The sequence below is a fragment of the Ranitomeya variabilis genome, chromosome 4 (assembly GCF_051348905.1).
Source record: "Ranitomeya variabilis isolate aRanVar5 chromosome 4, aRanVar5.hap1, whole genome shotgun sequence".
Classification (NCBI taxonomy): domain Eukaryota; kingdom Metazoa; phylum Chordata; class Amphibia; order Anura; family Dendrobatidae; genus Ranitomeya; species Ranitomeya variabilis.
Genome location: NC_135235.1, coordinates 409,372,570 through 409,389,688, shown reverse-complemented (window position 1 = coordinate 409,389,688; position 17,119 = coordinate 409,372,570). Strand labels below are relative to the sequence as shown.

At 41.5% G+C, this 17,119-nt stretch overlaps 1 protein-coding gene across 1 annotated transcript in view; it reads right to left on the bottom strand.

The window, feature by feature from the left end:
• The window catches only part of RPS6KB2 (ribosomal protein S6 kinase B2), a 45,886-nt gene that overhangs the window by 13,417 nt on the left and 15,350 nt on the right, over positions 1-17,119 (bottom strand). Inside the window, exons 5-13 of the mRNA XM_077251148.1 lie at positions 11,829-11,976; positions 7,568-7,625; positions 7,385-7,485; positions 7,156-7,246; positions 6,205-6,295; positions 5,078-5,185; positions 4,354-4,416; positions 4,184-4,261; positions 47-151 (exon numbers count right to left, since the gene is read on the bottom strand). Coding sequence (XP_077107263.1) covers positions 47-151; positions 4,184-4,261; positions 4,354-4,416; positions 5,078-5,185; positions 6,205-6,295; positions 7,156-7,246; positions 7,385-7,485; positions 7,568-7,625; positions 11,829-11,976 — 843 coding nt within the window. The remainder of the gene's footprint in view (positions 1-46; positions 152-4,183; positions 4,262-4,353; positions 4,417-5,077; positions 5,186-6,204; positions 6,296-7,155; positions 7,247-7,384; positions 7,486-7,567; positions 7,626-11,828; positions 11,977-17,119) is intronic.

The window sequence follows — 17,119 nt, the reverse complement described above, 5'->3', positions numbered from 1 at the left end:
TTTATAGAAGAACCATTGCTCCACTTGCAAGTAAGCCACCACTTACCAAGAAGGCCTGGTTTGCGCTCTCACTGATGATTGCATCAGGACTATCTACAGGTGTTTGTCTGGTGAAGTGGGAACCGAAGTGACTTGCGTCATCCTCAGAAAGCTGCAAGAGAGCAGGAAGACCATTATCTTTCATGCCCGGCAAAAATTAGAATGCTCCTTGCCTTTTGAGATTAGTATAAAGACAAATAGAGGACATGTTCGATTACTTGCACATTAATCGCCATCTCATACACCAGAAGACATTGTAGGGTTAAAGTCATAAAATTACATAAGCACCCAGAAAGTCTCATACTCATAAGTGACTGATGTGGCATGTGCAGAATTGACAGATATTATATCAACGATCAATGGTGTTGTGTGGTCACCATATACAGATATATAACTGTTGACTACTGTGAAGAGGTTTGCCCACTACTTTATCACTGATGTCCTATTCTTAGGATAATAGTAATCTTTATTTTTATATAGCGCTAACATATTCCGCAGCACTTTACAGTTTCCACACATTGCACTGGTCTACAAAAAAAATAAAAAATATCTGGCATGGACTTTGAAAACAGTTTTAGACTAATTCGAGGCTGCTGAATTCAAATCTGATCTTATAATTTCTCTATCACATCACGTTTTTGTGCTACAGGTATATAGCCCATTTTCATGAATTCCATGATAAATATAAGTAGTGTATGAAAAGTGCCGGTTTACACGGTTCACTAAGGTAAATTTAGTTTTCATTTAGTCTCCCAATAAATGTGAGAATATCTTTGTTTTCTTTGAACATGCATAATTCCCATTTGTTATGATAACACCCTTGTTTTCTGTGCTACTGGGACAGTAGAGCTACAGCAGAGCATTGGGTGAAAACTGAATGGCCTCAGCAACAGAGTTTGGCATCTGGCGATAAGAATGTCATCCATGATCCTCTAGTGGATAGGAAGGACATTGTCTTTCCTCCCTTACACATAAAACTTGGATTGATGAAGCAGTTCGTCCAAGCTCTCAATCACAGTGGAGAATGCTTTAACTATATATGTTCAACTTTTCCTGGTCTTAGTGAAGAGAAGAAAAATGCTGGAATATTTGATGGACCTCAAATAAGAACACTTATTAGAAACCAAATTTTAACACATCAATGAATGTGACGGAAGAAAGAGCTTGGAATGCATTTTGTAATGTGGTGCAGAATTTTCTAGGGAATAAGAAAGCAGACAACTATGAAGAGCTTGTGGAAGAGCTACTAATGAGTCTGTGAAATCTTGGATGTAGAATGAGTATCAAGATTCACTATTTACACAGCCATTTGGACTTTTTTCCAGAGAACCTTGGGGATGTGAGCGAGGAACAAGGGGAGCGTTTTCATCAGGACATTAAAACAATGGAAGAACGGTATCAAGGCCGGTGGGACTCACATATGATGGCTGACTATTGCTGGAGCTTGATGAGAGACAACCCAGAAGCTGTACATCACAGATCAGCCAAGAAAAGAAAGTTCAAATAACTGCCATTTGTCATTCATCTGTGTGCCATATATATGTGTTTTTATATTTTGGAGTTTAATTCTGTAAGTATATTTGATTTGCCGTACATAGACTTTGTAATCTTTGTTATTCCTTGAAGAAAAATATACAAAATGTAGTATCGAAAATCATGTGTTTTTATCATAAAACATTAGGAGTAATTTTCATCAAAATTTGAAAATATCTCGAAATCCTGATGTGATAGCCAAAAACGGAGTTCATATTCGTAATCAGCAGCCAAAATTGACTTAAAATATGTTTTAAAACCTTCTGCCGGAAAAATTGCGTTGACCAGTGTTATCATCACTATCCCCGATGGGGCTCACAATCTAAAATTCCCTGTCTTTGGAATGTGGGAGGAAACCGGAGTGCCCGGAGGAAACCCACTCAAAACACAGGGGGAACGTACAAACTCCTTGCAGATGTTGTCCTTGTGAGATTTGAACCCAGGACCCCAGCGCTGCAAGGCTGCAGTATTAACCACTGAGCCACCGTGCTACCCCTATAATAATAATAATTTTATTTCTATAGCGCCAACATATTTCGCAGCACTTTACATTTTAGAGGGGATTTGTACAGACAATAGACATTACAGCATAACAATAAACACGTAGATCAAAATAGATACCAAGAGAAGTGAGGGCCCTGCTCACAAGATTATAATCTATGAGGAAAAGGGGAGACACGAGAGGTGGATGGTAACAATTGCTTTTGGTGTTCGGATCAGTCATAGTGTAAGGATCGGGTGTTCATGTAAATCTGCATGAACCAGTTATCAGCCTAAATATGTACCAGTACAGACAGAGAGGGCTAATTAACTGTATAAAGAGTAAGAGAACATGATGCGAGGAACCTGGTTATGGTGAAAATTTTGAATGGGCCACAGAGGGATAGTTAGGCTAATGCAATGAGGCGGTAGGCCAGTCTGAACAAATGCGTTTTTAGGGCACACTTAAAGCTGTGGGGATTGGGGATTAATCGTATTAAATGGATAATGCATTCCAAAGAACTGGCGAAACACGTGAAAAGTCTTGGAGACGGGAGTGGAAGGTTCTGATTATTGAGGATGCTAACCTCAGGTCATTAGCAGAACGGAGATCACGAGTAGGGTGTTAGGCTGAGACCAGAGAGGAGATGTAGGGTGGTGCTGAGCCATGGAGTGCTTTGTGGATGAGGGTAATAGTTTTGTACTGGATTCTGGAGTGGATGGGTAGCCAGTGTAATGACTGGCACAAGGTAGAGGCATCGGTGTAACGGTTGGTGAGGAATATGATCCTGGCTGCAGTATTCAGGACAGATTGGAGAGGGGAGAGTTTGGTAAGAGGGAGACCGATTAGTAGAGAGTTACAATAGTCCAGACGAGAATGAATAAGAGAAACAGTGAGAGTTTTTGCAGAGTCCAAAGTAAGAAAAGGGCGAATTCTAGAAATGTTTTTGAGGTGCAGATAACAAGAGCGAGCCAGTGATCGGATGTGGAGGGTGAATGAAAGCTCTGAATCAAGTATGACCCCAAGGCAGCGGGTATGTTGCTGGAGAGTAATGGTGGAACCACACACGGAAATAGAAATGTCGGGCATAGGTAGGTTAGTAGAGGGAGCAAACCCAAGAAGTTCAGATTTTGACAGGTTCAGTTTCAGAAAGAGGGAGGACATGATGTTAGAGACAGCGGTAAGACAATCACTGGTGTTTTCTAAAAAGGCAGGCGTGGTATCAGGAGAAGTGTATGATTGGGTGTCATCAGCATAGAGATGGTACTGGAAACCAAATCTGCTAATTGTTTGTCCAATGGGGGCAGTATACAAAGAAGAAGAGGGGGTCTAGAACCGATCCTTGAGGATACGTTAATGTCTGATCAGTCGGGGTCAGACACCTGCCACCTCCGCCAATCAGCGGCTCTCTGCGTCAGCGGCAGCCACAGGCCGGATTTTCCAAGTTGCGGAACTGCTCCATCTTCTGATAGTGGCTGCGGCTGGGCACTGCACATAAGTCTCCTATTGATTTAAATAGGACAACAAGAACAGCTTATCGGCGGGGTTGCTAGGTGTCGGACCCCGACCGATCAGACATTGATCCCAAGGATGAGTCATCAATGAGAAAGTTGTGGACAACCTCTTTAAGTCTAAGGTTACAGACCGATTCAAGTGCAGCAGTCATATTTAAACATATCCTGCAGGTTACAGTTATCCATATGACCTTTGAGAGAATATGGAGCTCACAGAAGAGTTTCCATTATCCTATTTTTTTTTTTTTAATTTTAGAGGCATTCTTCTCTGGCAGACTTGATCCCTCCATATATATTAAATGCACAACTGTTCATCTGAATGCGAGTTTGTTACAAATATGTTGGGTTCAGGGTGTAATTTTGGACATTTGGACAAACTGTTTGATTTTTGTGCTAAACCCAAAGACACAGTAACAAATACTTTGTGCTCTTTGACAATGATGTCCCCTATATACATGCTTAAGTCAGATGGTCCTCGGCCCCAATGAAGACTGGCAGTTATGCCACAGAATTAAGGGGAGGGGAGGGTAGAAGATATTCTTAAAGAGTGCCATCTATGAGAAGGTACCACACTACTATGATACCCATCTGCTCCACTCTTGCACTATACACTCACCAGGTTTGGCTTGTACGGTGGTTCTATTTTACATTGTAGAAGATCGTCCCAGTGAATTTGTCTGAAGAACTGGTGTTTCTACGTATTAAAGAGAAAAACAAAAAACAATGATGTAATATATATGACCTCAAACACCAAAAGGACAAAACTGAAAAGTTATGAAATGACACCTGTATGTCAGCCACATCAGCTTGTCCAGAACCAAGCCTTTGAGCTGGATTTTTCTTCAGCAGCTGAACAAAAAAAAAATAAATTACTGAATCAATAGACAAAGAACAAAAGAGCAAAAAAAGCTGATTATGTAGTCCAAGATATTGTAGAGAGAAAAGTAAATTTATTGAGTTAATTAGGTAAAAATAACAGAAAACAACAATAAATAAGATTAAATTTAAACAAGGACGCACACCCAGGACAATAATGATAATAAAGGTGGGTGAAAGTCTGTCAAAATGGTATGCACAACACAGAGAATAGTAATGTTACGTTAAAACCAAGCACACCATTGTTTTTCTTGTGAAATTCACAGTAAGTTTGATGTGTCACATGACCCTTTTCCCATTGAAAAAAATAAAGTTGGATTCAAAATGGCCAACTTCAAAATGGCCGCCATGGTCACCACTCATCTTGAAAAGTTTTCCCCCTCCCATATACTAATGTGCCACAAACAGGAAGTTGATATCACCAGCCATTCCCATTTTATTTAGGTGTATCCATATAAATGGCCCACCTGTACTTTACTCTCACCTAAGTACTATAGACACCCTACCGCCATTTAGCATCCCTTGGTTGCCTTTGTTTGAATCAATAGAGGAATGACAAAAAAAAATTGATCAAGAATGAAAGGACAATAGAAAAAAATAACAATCAAGAATAAAGGAGAAATTGATACATTACCTTCTTCAAAAGGTCACAAGCATCTGGTGTAAGGTAAGGGGGGAAAGTTGGCTTTCCTTTAAGAATTTTGTCAATGATCTTCTTCCTGTTGTTTCCTGTAAATGGGGGCTTGAGTCACACAAAGGGAAAGGAGAGATGGGGAGACAAAAAACAAACCTGTGAGTGTAAGAAATCCATATCACACACCAAAGGTATACCTAGTGGATTTCACCTTGTGAAACCATACATAAGGAGTTTGAATCAATTTAGAAATAACACATGTTAAAGGGAACCTCAAACACTATTAACCTGCAGATAAGGGGTAACTCTGCACGTTAACAGCATTACAAAGCAACTCGGCTGCCACACTGAAAGCCTTGCTTTCAGGAGTAAATTAACTTTATTACTCCCGGCAGCCTTCAGTTATAGATTACTGCTGGCTCGGCTTCCGTCAGTGCTGACAGTGAGAGGTGGCTGTAACCACACCCCAGAACTCTGACTGACAGCTGTTCCCATACTGATGTACTGCAGAGCTGGCTGTCAGTCAGTGCCGGGGTGTGGTTACAGCCGCCTCTTTCTGTGTACTTAGCAGTGCCTCATCAGACTAAAAGGGGTTATCCAGTGAAAACAGTCATCACTGTCTGAGTGCTGAGACTTCCATCGATAGGCACATCCGGGAACTTTTATCCCCATTACAAAAAGGAGCGGCATGTCAAGGGTGCCAGAAAAAGCCAAGTGCTGCGCATGGCAGTTCCATAGAAAATTAATGGAGTCGAGCACGAGCATGTGCACTGACGCTCAATTCTAAACCCCACCTGTCAGACCGCCGTCCATCAACAAGTTATCACCTATGTGAAGGATGAAAAACCCCTTATTCTTTTACATCAAACTCTCAGTATCGAATCCTTTTCCCAAACATTGCCTTTTCTCTAACAATTACAAAGTTACTGCTTTTTTATTTCCTAGTGCCCTGCTGTTGTTGCAATGATTTCCTGTAGTCACAGCAATCGGATCTGAGCTGTTCTGGTGACTTACTTCTAGGGTAACCCTGTGAATGTTGGCGTATACCATGCTGTTTAATAGAAAACTTGAACCAAAAAGTAATAAAATGAAACGGTAACTGATGTGAGACAAAAGTGAACACTCACTGAACCGGTCAGCATGTCGTACAAGAGAATCCCGAGGCTCCACCAGTCCACTACCCGGTTGTGTCCTTTACGAGCCAAGATTTCAGGGGCCCTGAAAAAAGATGGAAAAGGCAACAATAAAAAAATGCCCAAAAACTTCAATATTTTCAGCTCCTCCTGCACCATCTATACTATAGCATATACTACCATACTACATATAACACTACCCGCAGATCAACATCATGTTCAACAGCTTTGCGCCAAATCCGTACATGTTGCCTTGCTGCTATACGTTCAGCTGATCTTGCTGTGTTAGAAATTAAAGTAAAAAAAAAGAAAAGAAATCGGCAAAGGTTTAAAAAAAAAGAGAATGCCTAACAGCAAGGAATGTGAGAAAATAATAAAAAATAATCCTCATCTGTTGAATCATTCTCCTTACTTTGTAGATCCATGTGACCACTGCAGGCAATCATATACCTCAGCAGTCTTGTATGGTACAAAAGGCTCATCAGATCAGCTACCTTTATCACAAAAACTGTTAAAGTGACCCAAATGCCATGGAAAAGTCGTGACATTGCAATGACGTCAGGACCCTCCAACTATCACATTGGGAAATGGAGCATGCTGGGAGGACCGCTGTCCTTGGTATGTTAATCATGGCTAACCGTGATCTACTTTCCCGCAGGATGCAACTATGTGCAGGAACAGATATATATTCACACACATGTACAGGTTTTGTTTTGTAGAAGGGTGCTGTATGCCTTATAGACCCACACATCATGTGTGGTCTTCATTACCTAAAAGGCACACAAATAAATAACAAAAAAAAGAAATAAATTGAGATTTGCATTTTTGTTCATATTGGTACCATATTAAAGAGTATTGGCAAAAAATAAAATAAAATAATTTTTAGTTTATTTCCTGTTGAATAAGACCGTACAATCTCTTACACCTGCAAAAAACAGAACGTACATATACTCCACCGTTCCACAGAAGGTGTGCGTCACGCTGTCTCCGTGAATGGACTCCTTGCACATTCCAAAGTCAGTCAGTTTGATGTGACCTAATGAGGATAACAAAAAGCTAGGAAACCACAATGGCTCTGTGGGCCACTGAAAGGATGACCACACACAACCGTATCCTTCACAAACATACACAGATCGGTGAAGAAGACACAGATGGCCAACTGTCACTAACTCACCCTGGGCACTAAGCATGACATTTTCTGGTTTCAGATCCCTGTATATGATCCCCAGAGAATGCAGGTGTCCAAGCGCAAGGGTAATCTCCGCCAAGTAGAAGCTATGTGAGAAAAGAAGTACAAGGTCACAGATGGAAATATAGCCATGAAACTACTGTACAGCTTCACGGCAGGATGACATACCAGGCAGTATCCTCCATAAAGATGCCTTCCCGCTCCAAGTGCAGAAACAGCTCCCCACCTGTAGGAGAAAGAAAATTCATGGAAGCCATTACTGCAGCTTTGGCCAAATGTGACCTATTATTAGTGCATCTGAATGTGCACATACAGTGCGAAAAATAAGTATTTGATATACTGCTAATTTTGCAAATTTTCCCACCTACAAAGAATAGAGAGGTCTGTAATTTTTATCACAGGTATACTTCACCTGTGAGAGACAGAATCTAACTAAAAAACAGAAAAATCCCATTGTATGATTTTTAAATCATGAAGTTTCATTTTATTGCATGAAATAAGTATTTGATAGAATAGAAAATCAGAACTTAATATTTGGTACAGACACCTTTGTTTGCAATTACAGAGATCAGTTGTTTCCTGTAGTTCTTGACCAAGCTTGCACACACTGCAGCAGGGATTTTGGCTCACTCCTCCAGATCTTTCAGGTTTTCAGGGCTGTCTCTGGGCAACATGGAGTTTCAGCTCCCTCCAAAGATTTTCTATTGGGTTCAGGTCAAGAGACTGACTAGGTCACTCCAGGACCTTGAAATGCCTCTTACGGAGCCACTCCTTAGTTGCCCGGGTGGTGTGTATCGAGTTATTGTCATGATGACAGACCCAGCCACAACCCATCTTCAATGCTCTTACTGAGGGAAGGAGGTTGTTGGCCAAAATCTCAGGATATATGATCCTATCCATCCTACCATCAATACGATGCAGTATTCCTGTCCCCTGTGCAGAAAAGCACCCCCAAAGTATGCTGTTTTTCCCCACCTTGCTTCATGGTTGGGACGGTGTTCTTGGGGTTGTTCTCCTTGTTCTTCTACCTCGAAACACAGCGAGTGGAATCGATACCAAAAGGTTCTATTTTGGTCTCATCTTACCACACAACCTTCTCCCATGCCTCACTTGGATCATGTAGATGGTCGTTGGTGAACTTTAAATGGGCCTGGACATGTACTGGTGTAAGCAGAGGGACTTTGCGTGAACTGCAGGATTTTAAACCATAACAGTGTAGTGTGTTACTAAAGTAATGTAATAATGTTCAAGATGGTGGTCCCAGCGCTCTTCACGTCATTCACCAGGTCCTCTGTGTAGTTCTGAACTGATTCCTGACCTCTCAGAATCATCCTTAACCCACGAGGCAAGATCTTGCATGGAACCCCAGACCAAAGAAGAGTGACAGTCATCTTGTGTTTCTTCCATTTTCTAATAATTGTGCCAACAGTTGTTGCCGTCTCACCATACTGCTTGCCTATTATCCTGCAGCCCATTGTTATGCAGGACTAAAAAATTTTTCCCTGGTGTCCTTAGGCAGCTCTTTGGTCTTGGCCATGGTGGAGAGGTTGGAGTGTGATTATGTGAACAGGTGTGTTTTATAACGAGTTCAAACAGGTGCAATTAATACAGGTAATGAGTGCAGAGTAGGAGGGCTTCTTAAGGAAAAACTAACAGGTCTGTCAGAGCCAGAATTCTTGTTGGTTGGAAGGTGATCAAATACTTATTTAATGCAATACAATACAATTTACTTATGTAAAAATCATACAATGTGAATTTCTGGTTGTAATTTTAAGATTCTGTCTCTCAGAGTTGAAGTGTGTCTACAATAAAAATTACAGACCTCTCCATTCTTTGTGTGAAAAAGTGCAAAATCGGTAGTGTATCAAATACTTTTTTTCTTCACTGTATATCCAAATGTTCCTATAGGCACAGCTGAACTTTATTCCCCCACAGCGTTCCGGTTTCAGTCAGAGGGGCCACCCTGACACACTCGCTTCTCATTGTGGTCGTCTCATTGTGGTCGTCTGAAAATATCGAGGGCGATGTTATAGCCGCCGCCAGAGCGGTGACTGAACCAGCGCCACCCTCGTGACTGAAACCGGAATGCAGCGAGGGGAAGAAAGTTAATTTTCTCCCCAGAGCATTCGGCTAAGTGGCGGCGCCGGGCAGGTAAATAACACTTTTTATGGTGACAGGTTCCCTCTAAGCACTTTTTCAGATATAATTCATCAATCAGAAGCAGTGAGAGCACAGCAGCCAAATAGCAGCCAATAAATGTCATATGAGCACTGCAGCCAATGTCACACTAGCCCAGCATTGTTGGAATTGGGCCATTATATGTTATTTTTACTTTATAAAGGGGACTACACTGTGTGCAGAATTATTAGGCAAATTGTATTTTAGAGGATTATTTTTATTATCGATCAACGAATATGTTCTCAATCAACCCAAAAGACTCATAAATAACAAAGCTTAATATTTTTGGAAGTTGGGAGTGTTTGTTTTTTTAGATTTGGCCATCTTAGGAGGATATCTTTTTGTGCAGGTAACTATTACTGTGCAGAATTATTAGGCAACTTAATAAAAACCAAATATATTCCCATCTCACTTGTTTATTTTCACCAGGTAAACCAATATAACTGCACAAAATTTAGAAATAAACATTTCTGACATGCAAAAACAAACCCCCCCCCAAAAAAAAATTAGTGACCAATATAGCCACCTTTCTTTATGATGACACTCAGCAGCCTTCCATCCATAGATTCTGTCAGTTGCTTGATCTGTTTACGATCAACATTGTGTGCAGCAGCCACCACAGCCTCCCAGACACTGTCCCGAGAGGTGGACTGTTTTCCCTCCCTGTAGATCTCACATTTTATGAGGGACCACAGGTTCTCTATGGGGTTCAGATCAGGTGAACAAGGGGGGCATGTCATAATTTTTTCTTCTTTGAGACCATTACTGTACCACTCAAAATAGCTCATAAAAACATTTATGTCAGAACCATTTTTCCAAACATCCTTTTATTTTGTTGAGATGTTTGAAGGCTTAAAAAGGGTTTTCCGGGTTTGAGCTCAATTTCTAAAGTCACTGTAGCTGGCTGCAGATTGGCAAGTCTTGACTGTGTATTATACCAATTGGTCACTTATAAAAAAACTCATAGTTTTCAAACATGGGGTTACTTCTGCTCACCTGTACTAATACCTAAAGGGCTCTGCAAATGCAATCTGAAAATTGAAAACCATTCAGTAACATTTCAGTTTTAAGTGGCACTGCTTCGCTTCTGTGCAGTGTCTATAAGGCCCCTTTCACACATCAGTTTTTTGCAGTCAGTCACAATCCGTTGGCTCGACGGATTGACAGATACGTCGCAGATTGTGAAAAACTGATGCCGATTTGTTTTTTCAACGGATCTGACTAGCGGATCTGGCTAATTGGATCCTAAATAAATCAGAGCATGCTCAGTTTAAAAAAACGGAATTTGTCGCCGGATTCTGTCATTTGACGGATCCGGCACCCATAGGCTTCCATTCAAGCAAACGACAGTCACTGTCCGATTTTTCAACGTACACAAAAAACTTTATTTTGTCTGTTGTCTCCGGCCGCCAGACAAACAATTTTCGATGGATCCGGCGAACGACGGATGAAACGTGAGGCCATCTGTTGCAATCCGTCGCCAATACAAATCTATGAGGAAAAAATGGATATGGCGGCATCAGTTGCTGGATTCATTTTTTTTCAAAATTTGACAGATGGCAAAAAACTGATGTGTGAAAGGGGCCTTAGACCGACTGTACAACTCTGGTTCCCCCCCCTCCCCCCCCAAAAAAAAAAACAACAAAAAAACACGTGCTTCAAGTCCTTAATGTTGCAGGCAGCACTCCTTCTGTCAAAAACGCAAAACCTTATGATAAACTTGAATTGTGACTAAGTGAGGGCGTCATGGGTTGTGGAAAGCCACGCAGAGATCCTACAACTCGATAGTTTGGACCCTAATCCTTCTAGAGAGTAGGACTCTTTATAAGCAAGAATACGGTCTTTGCCTTCTTTTCTTCTTTATAATCTGGGGTCTGGATTAAAATAAAATGAAATTTTAATGACAGCTACACTGTAAAGGGGTGGTCGCATAAACAACATTTATCACCTATTCACAGGATAGATGATAAATTTATGATAGCAAAGAGTCTGACTGCCAAGACGCCCCTCTGATCCTGGGAACAGAGAGTGTAGCAGTAGTGAGCATGTGAGAGCACCACTCCCATAAACAGTAGCCATACATTTAGCATCTATCCGGTGGATAGGCAATCTAAAGTTTATGAACAACCCCTTTATAAGGCCATTTCTTAGAATGTTGTTCTGGGTTTTCAGAAATCTCTCCGCTACTTCAGAACGGTTCAAGATCATAAATGTAGATATTTTATAACGTTTAGCGATCTAATGAACTCACCACTCAGACATTCCAGGATCAGGTACAGTTTCCCATGGGTTTGAAAAGCATACACCAAGTCTACAATGAAGGGATGTCGGACGGCTTCTAGGACGCTACGCTCTGCTGTTGCGTGCTCAGTGTCTTTAGCATGACAAATTAGCAGTGCCTGAAGGAAAAGCAAGTTACATTACATTCAGAAGTGTCTGGCAAAACTCATAATCCAGAATGAATATTCGAGTCTACCAAATTTTAAAGTGGACCCATAACCAGATAAAACATGGACAGTTTTGCCCCTATTTAATATATGACACTCAACATTGTTTTTTTTTTTTTTTTTTAGAACGCCAACTCATGGTTCAGTAGATACAGGCCTTTTTATTTAGTGCCTCTTCTGATGGTCCTCACCACGGTGGTGCAGCGCTCATAAGGCAATAATGTAGAGCAATCGAAAGACAACCTCTGAGAATTCTGTGAAGAAACATGCTCGGATATGGTGTTATCCGAACATGCTAGGGTGCTGAGTGAACTCGGCATGCCCAAAAAATGATAGAGTCCCCTCACCTGCATGTCTCGCGGCTTTTTGACAGCTGCAACTAATGCAGTTATTGCTGTTGTCCAGCAGCCACGATACACAAAGCGGGGACTCAAACATATTATTCGAGCACGCTCAAGACACTCTGTTAGCACACAAGGATGCTCACCTCATAAAAATCCCCAAATCACTGGAACAGTATGACTGAATCAACCTCCTTCTCGACGTGGCCAATCTCTGTTTTTGCGCTCTTTTATACCTCTCATTCTTCCAAGAGACATAATCTATATATATAACTAGCTGTACTACCCGGCTTCGCCCGGGGTAATAACTGCTGTTAGCAAAATAGAATGTGTTAACAAAAATTTATTCTGCACAAAAAAACCACAAAACAAATAGATAGAAATGTAATTATTAAAAGGCAAAAACTAAGCTAATAGAAGCATTTTACAACATATATTTCAACACCAGAGATATTCCACACAGATTTAACTAAATTGGCCAAGTAATGTGAAGTAATCTTCTACTACTTATTCGAGAGCCTTTTGATAAACGACATTCTTAGTTTTTCCTTCAGGTGCAAAGACAAACAGATTTTTGGCTGTTCCAACTCTTGAACAGGCCACATAAAGTTGACCATGAGAAAAGCATGGAGATTGTAAATCTAAGCTAGCTGAAGAGCCCGGCGTTGCCTGGGCATAGTAAATATCTGTGGTTAGTTATAGCACCTCACTTCTCTTATTTGCCCCCTCGCTCCTTATTTTCCCCCTCGCTCCTTATTTTCCCCCTCGCTCCTTATTTTCCCCCTCGCTCCTTATTTTCCCCCTCGCTCCTTATTTTCCCCCTCGCTCCTTATTTTCCCCCTCGCTCCTTATTTTCCCCCTCACTCCTTATTTTCCCCCTCACTCCTCTCATTCCCCCCTAACACTTGTCATTTCGACCTCACATCTGTCATTTTCCGATCACTCCACTATTTTCCCTCACTCCTCTCATTTTGCACTCACACCTTTTCATTTTCACCTCACACCTCTCATTTTCACCTCAGTATATACATGTTTGTCATCTCCCTTATATATAGTATACACCTGTATGTCATCTCCTGTATATAGTATATACCTGTATGTCATCTCCCCTGTATATAGTATATACCTGTATGTCATCTCCTCCTATATATAGTATATACCTGTATGTAATCTCCTCCTGTATATAGTATATACCTGTGTGTCATCTCACCTATATATAGTATATATCTGTGTGTCATCTCCTCCTGTATATAGTATATACCTGTATGTCATCTCCTCCTATACATAGCATATACCTGTATGTCATCTCCTCCTGTATATACTATATACCTATAGGTAATCTGCTCCTGTATATAGTATATACCTGTGTCATCTCCTTCTGTATATAGTATGTACCTGTATGTCATCTCCTGCTGTATGTAGTATGTACCTGTATGTCATCTCCTCTATATAGTATATACCTGTGTGTCATCTCTCCTGTATATAGTATATATCCGTGTGTCATCTCCTCCTGCATATAGTATATACCTGTGTCATCTCCCCTGTAAATAGTATATACCTGTGTGTCATCTCCTCCTGTATATAGTATATATCTGTATGTCATCTCCTCCTGTATTAGACCTCGTTCACACGTTATTTGGTCAGTATTTTTACCTCAGTATTTGTAAGCTAAATTGGCAGCCTGATAAATCCCCAGCCAACAGTAAGCCCACCCCCTGGCAGTATATATTAGCTCACACATACACATAATAGACTGGTCATGTGACTGACAGCTGCCGGATTCCTATATGGTACATTTGTTGCTCTTGTAGTTAGTCTGCTTATTAATCAGATTTTTATTTTTGAAGGATAATACCAGACTTGTGTGTGTTTTAGGGCGAGTTTCGTGTGTCAAGTTGTGTGTGTTGAGTTGCGTGTGGCGACATGCATGTAGCGACTTTTGTGAGATGAGTTTTGTGTGACGACATGCGTGTAGCAACTTTTTGTGTGTCGAGTTGCATGTGACAGGTTAGTGTAGCAAGTTGTGTGCAGCAAGTTTTGCGCATGGCGAGTTTTGCGCGTGGCGAGTTTTGTGTGTGGTGCCTTTTGAGTATGTGCAAGTTTTGTGTGAGGCAACTTTTGCATGTGTTGCAACTTTTGTGCATGTGGCAATTTTTCCGCGTGTGCAAGTTTTGCGTGTGGCGAGTTTTCCATGAGGTGAGTTTTGCACGTGTGGCGATGTGCATGTGGAGAGTTTTGAGCGGCGACTTTTGTGTTTCAACTTTTATGTGGCGAGGTTGGTGTATGTGTGGTGAAATGTGCGCTGAGGGTGGTATATGTGTTCGAGCACGTGGTAGTGTGTGGCGCATTTTGTGTGTGTGTTCATATCCCCGTGGTGGTGTGGTGATTATCCCATGTCGGGGCCCCACCTTAGCAACTGTACAGTATATACTCTTTGGCGCCATCACTCTCATTCTTTAAGTCCCCCTTGTTCACATCTGGCAGCTGTTAATTTGCCTCCAACACTTTTCCTTTCATTTTTTCCCCATTATGTAGATAGGGGCAAAATTGTTTGGGGAATTGGAAAGCGCGGGGTTAAAATTTCACCTCACAACATAGCCTATGACGCTCTCGGGGTCCAGACGTGTGACTGTGCAAAATTTTGTGCCTGTAGCTGCGACGCCTCCAACACTTTTCCTTTCACTTTTTCCCCTTTATGTAGATAGGGGCAAAATTGTTTGGTGAACTGGAAAGCGCGGGGTTAAAATTTCACCTCACAACATAGCCTATGACGCTCTCGGGGTCCAGACGTGTGACTGTGCAAAATTTTGTGGCTGTAGCTGCGACGGTTCAGATGCCAATCCCGGACATGCATACACACATACACACATACATACACACATACACACATTCAGCTTTATATATTAGATTGTCTAATTGTCTAAGGTCCACTTCCGTCTGTTGTCTGTCACGGAAATCTCGCTCGCTGACTGGTCGCGGCCGGCTGGGCGCGACCAATCAGCGACAGGCACAGTCCTGCCGCGAATTGGCCCCTCCCTACTCCCCTCCAGTCAGTGCCTCCTCCGCACTCCCCTCTAGTCAGTGCCCACATAGCGTTTTAGCAGTCCGTTAATGCTGCCATTAACTGTGTAAGTGTGACAAACTTTTTACTATTGATGCTGCCTATGCAGCATCAATAGTAAAAACATATAATGTTAAAAATAATAATAAAAAAAAAAATTATATTCTCACCTTCTGGCGTCCGCGCCAGCCTTTCCAGCTCCTCGCGACGCTCCGGTCCCAAGAATGCATTGCGGCAATGACCCCAGATGACGTAGCGGTCTCGCGAGACCGCTATATCATCACGGGTTATTGCCGCAAGGAATTACTGGGAACGGAGAGTCGCGAGGAGCATCACTAAAGGCCTGGGCTGGATCCGGGGGCTGCCGGAAGGTGAGTATATAACTATTTTTTATTTGAATTCATTTTTAAACAGGAATATGGTGCCCACATTGCTATATACTGCGTGGCCCGTGTTATGTACCGCGTGGCCCGTGCTATGTACCGCGTGGCCCGTGCTATGTACCGCGTGGCCCGTGCTATATACCGCGTGGCCCGTGCTATATACCGCGTGGCCTGTGCTATATACCACGTACCTGTTGTATATATTACGTGGCTGTGCTATATACTACGTGGGCTGTGTTATATGCTACGTGGGCTGTGAGACTCATTCTCCCAGGGCCCTCAAAAACCTGGAGCTGGCCCTGGCTTCGCTAATTGGTGGCGCCCGGCCGGCCAAATCCTGTGTATTCATCGCATTATTCTGAAATCTTCATAAATAAACTACATACATATTCTAGAATACCCGATGTGTTAGAATCGGGCCACCATCTTGTTTTTTGTATTTTTGACCACAAAGCCATATGAGCGCTTGATTTTTGAGGGACAAATAGCACTTTGAATGACACAATTCATTCTACCTCATAGGGTACTGCAAAATGGGGGAAAAAAAAGCCACATTTCAAGAGTGGTGAAATTGTGGAAAAAAAAGCAATACTGGCATTGTTTGTGGGATGGGAGATGTTATTACTGTGTACATTGTGTAGTAAATATGATCTAGCAATACAATTTTCCCCATCAGTATGGTTACAACGAAATGAAGTTTTCAAGACCCGTAATGTTATCTTTTGGTCCATACAGCTGTATGAGGGCTTAAATGAATTTTACCACGAACAAAAGTTGATTTTGGTCAATAGATCTTGGAATAATAATTTCCACAATTGGATTTGTTAAAAAAAAAAAAAAAAAAAAAAAATGTTCCTGTGCTGAGATAATCTTATGAATGTGCCCCTGCTGTGTACTGTGTGATGGCCGTGTCTGACCGTGCAGGAACATGGTCTGATCATACCACAGCTCCTGGGCAGGAGAGGATGCAAAAGAGGATGCAGACATTACAGCATGGGATCACAGCTGATTGTTTCTTTGAGGTAAAACATTGTTTAAAAACAAGCAGGGAAATGTTTTACCTCACAGATCTAAGCACAGGAACATTTAATTTAAACAATCCAATTGTGGAAATTATTATTACAAGATGTATTGATTAAAATCAACTTATGTTCATGCGAAACCTCCTTAAAGTCATGGGGGTGAGAAAACATCTTTACTTGTAATGGGATAAAAGAAGGGTGACTCAAACTGTTTTCATACAGTTTAAATATTATATATATATATATGTATACACACACACATATAAACACTCCTTTGAATCCTAGCCA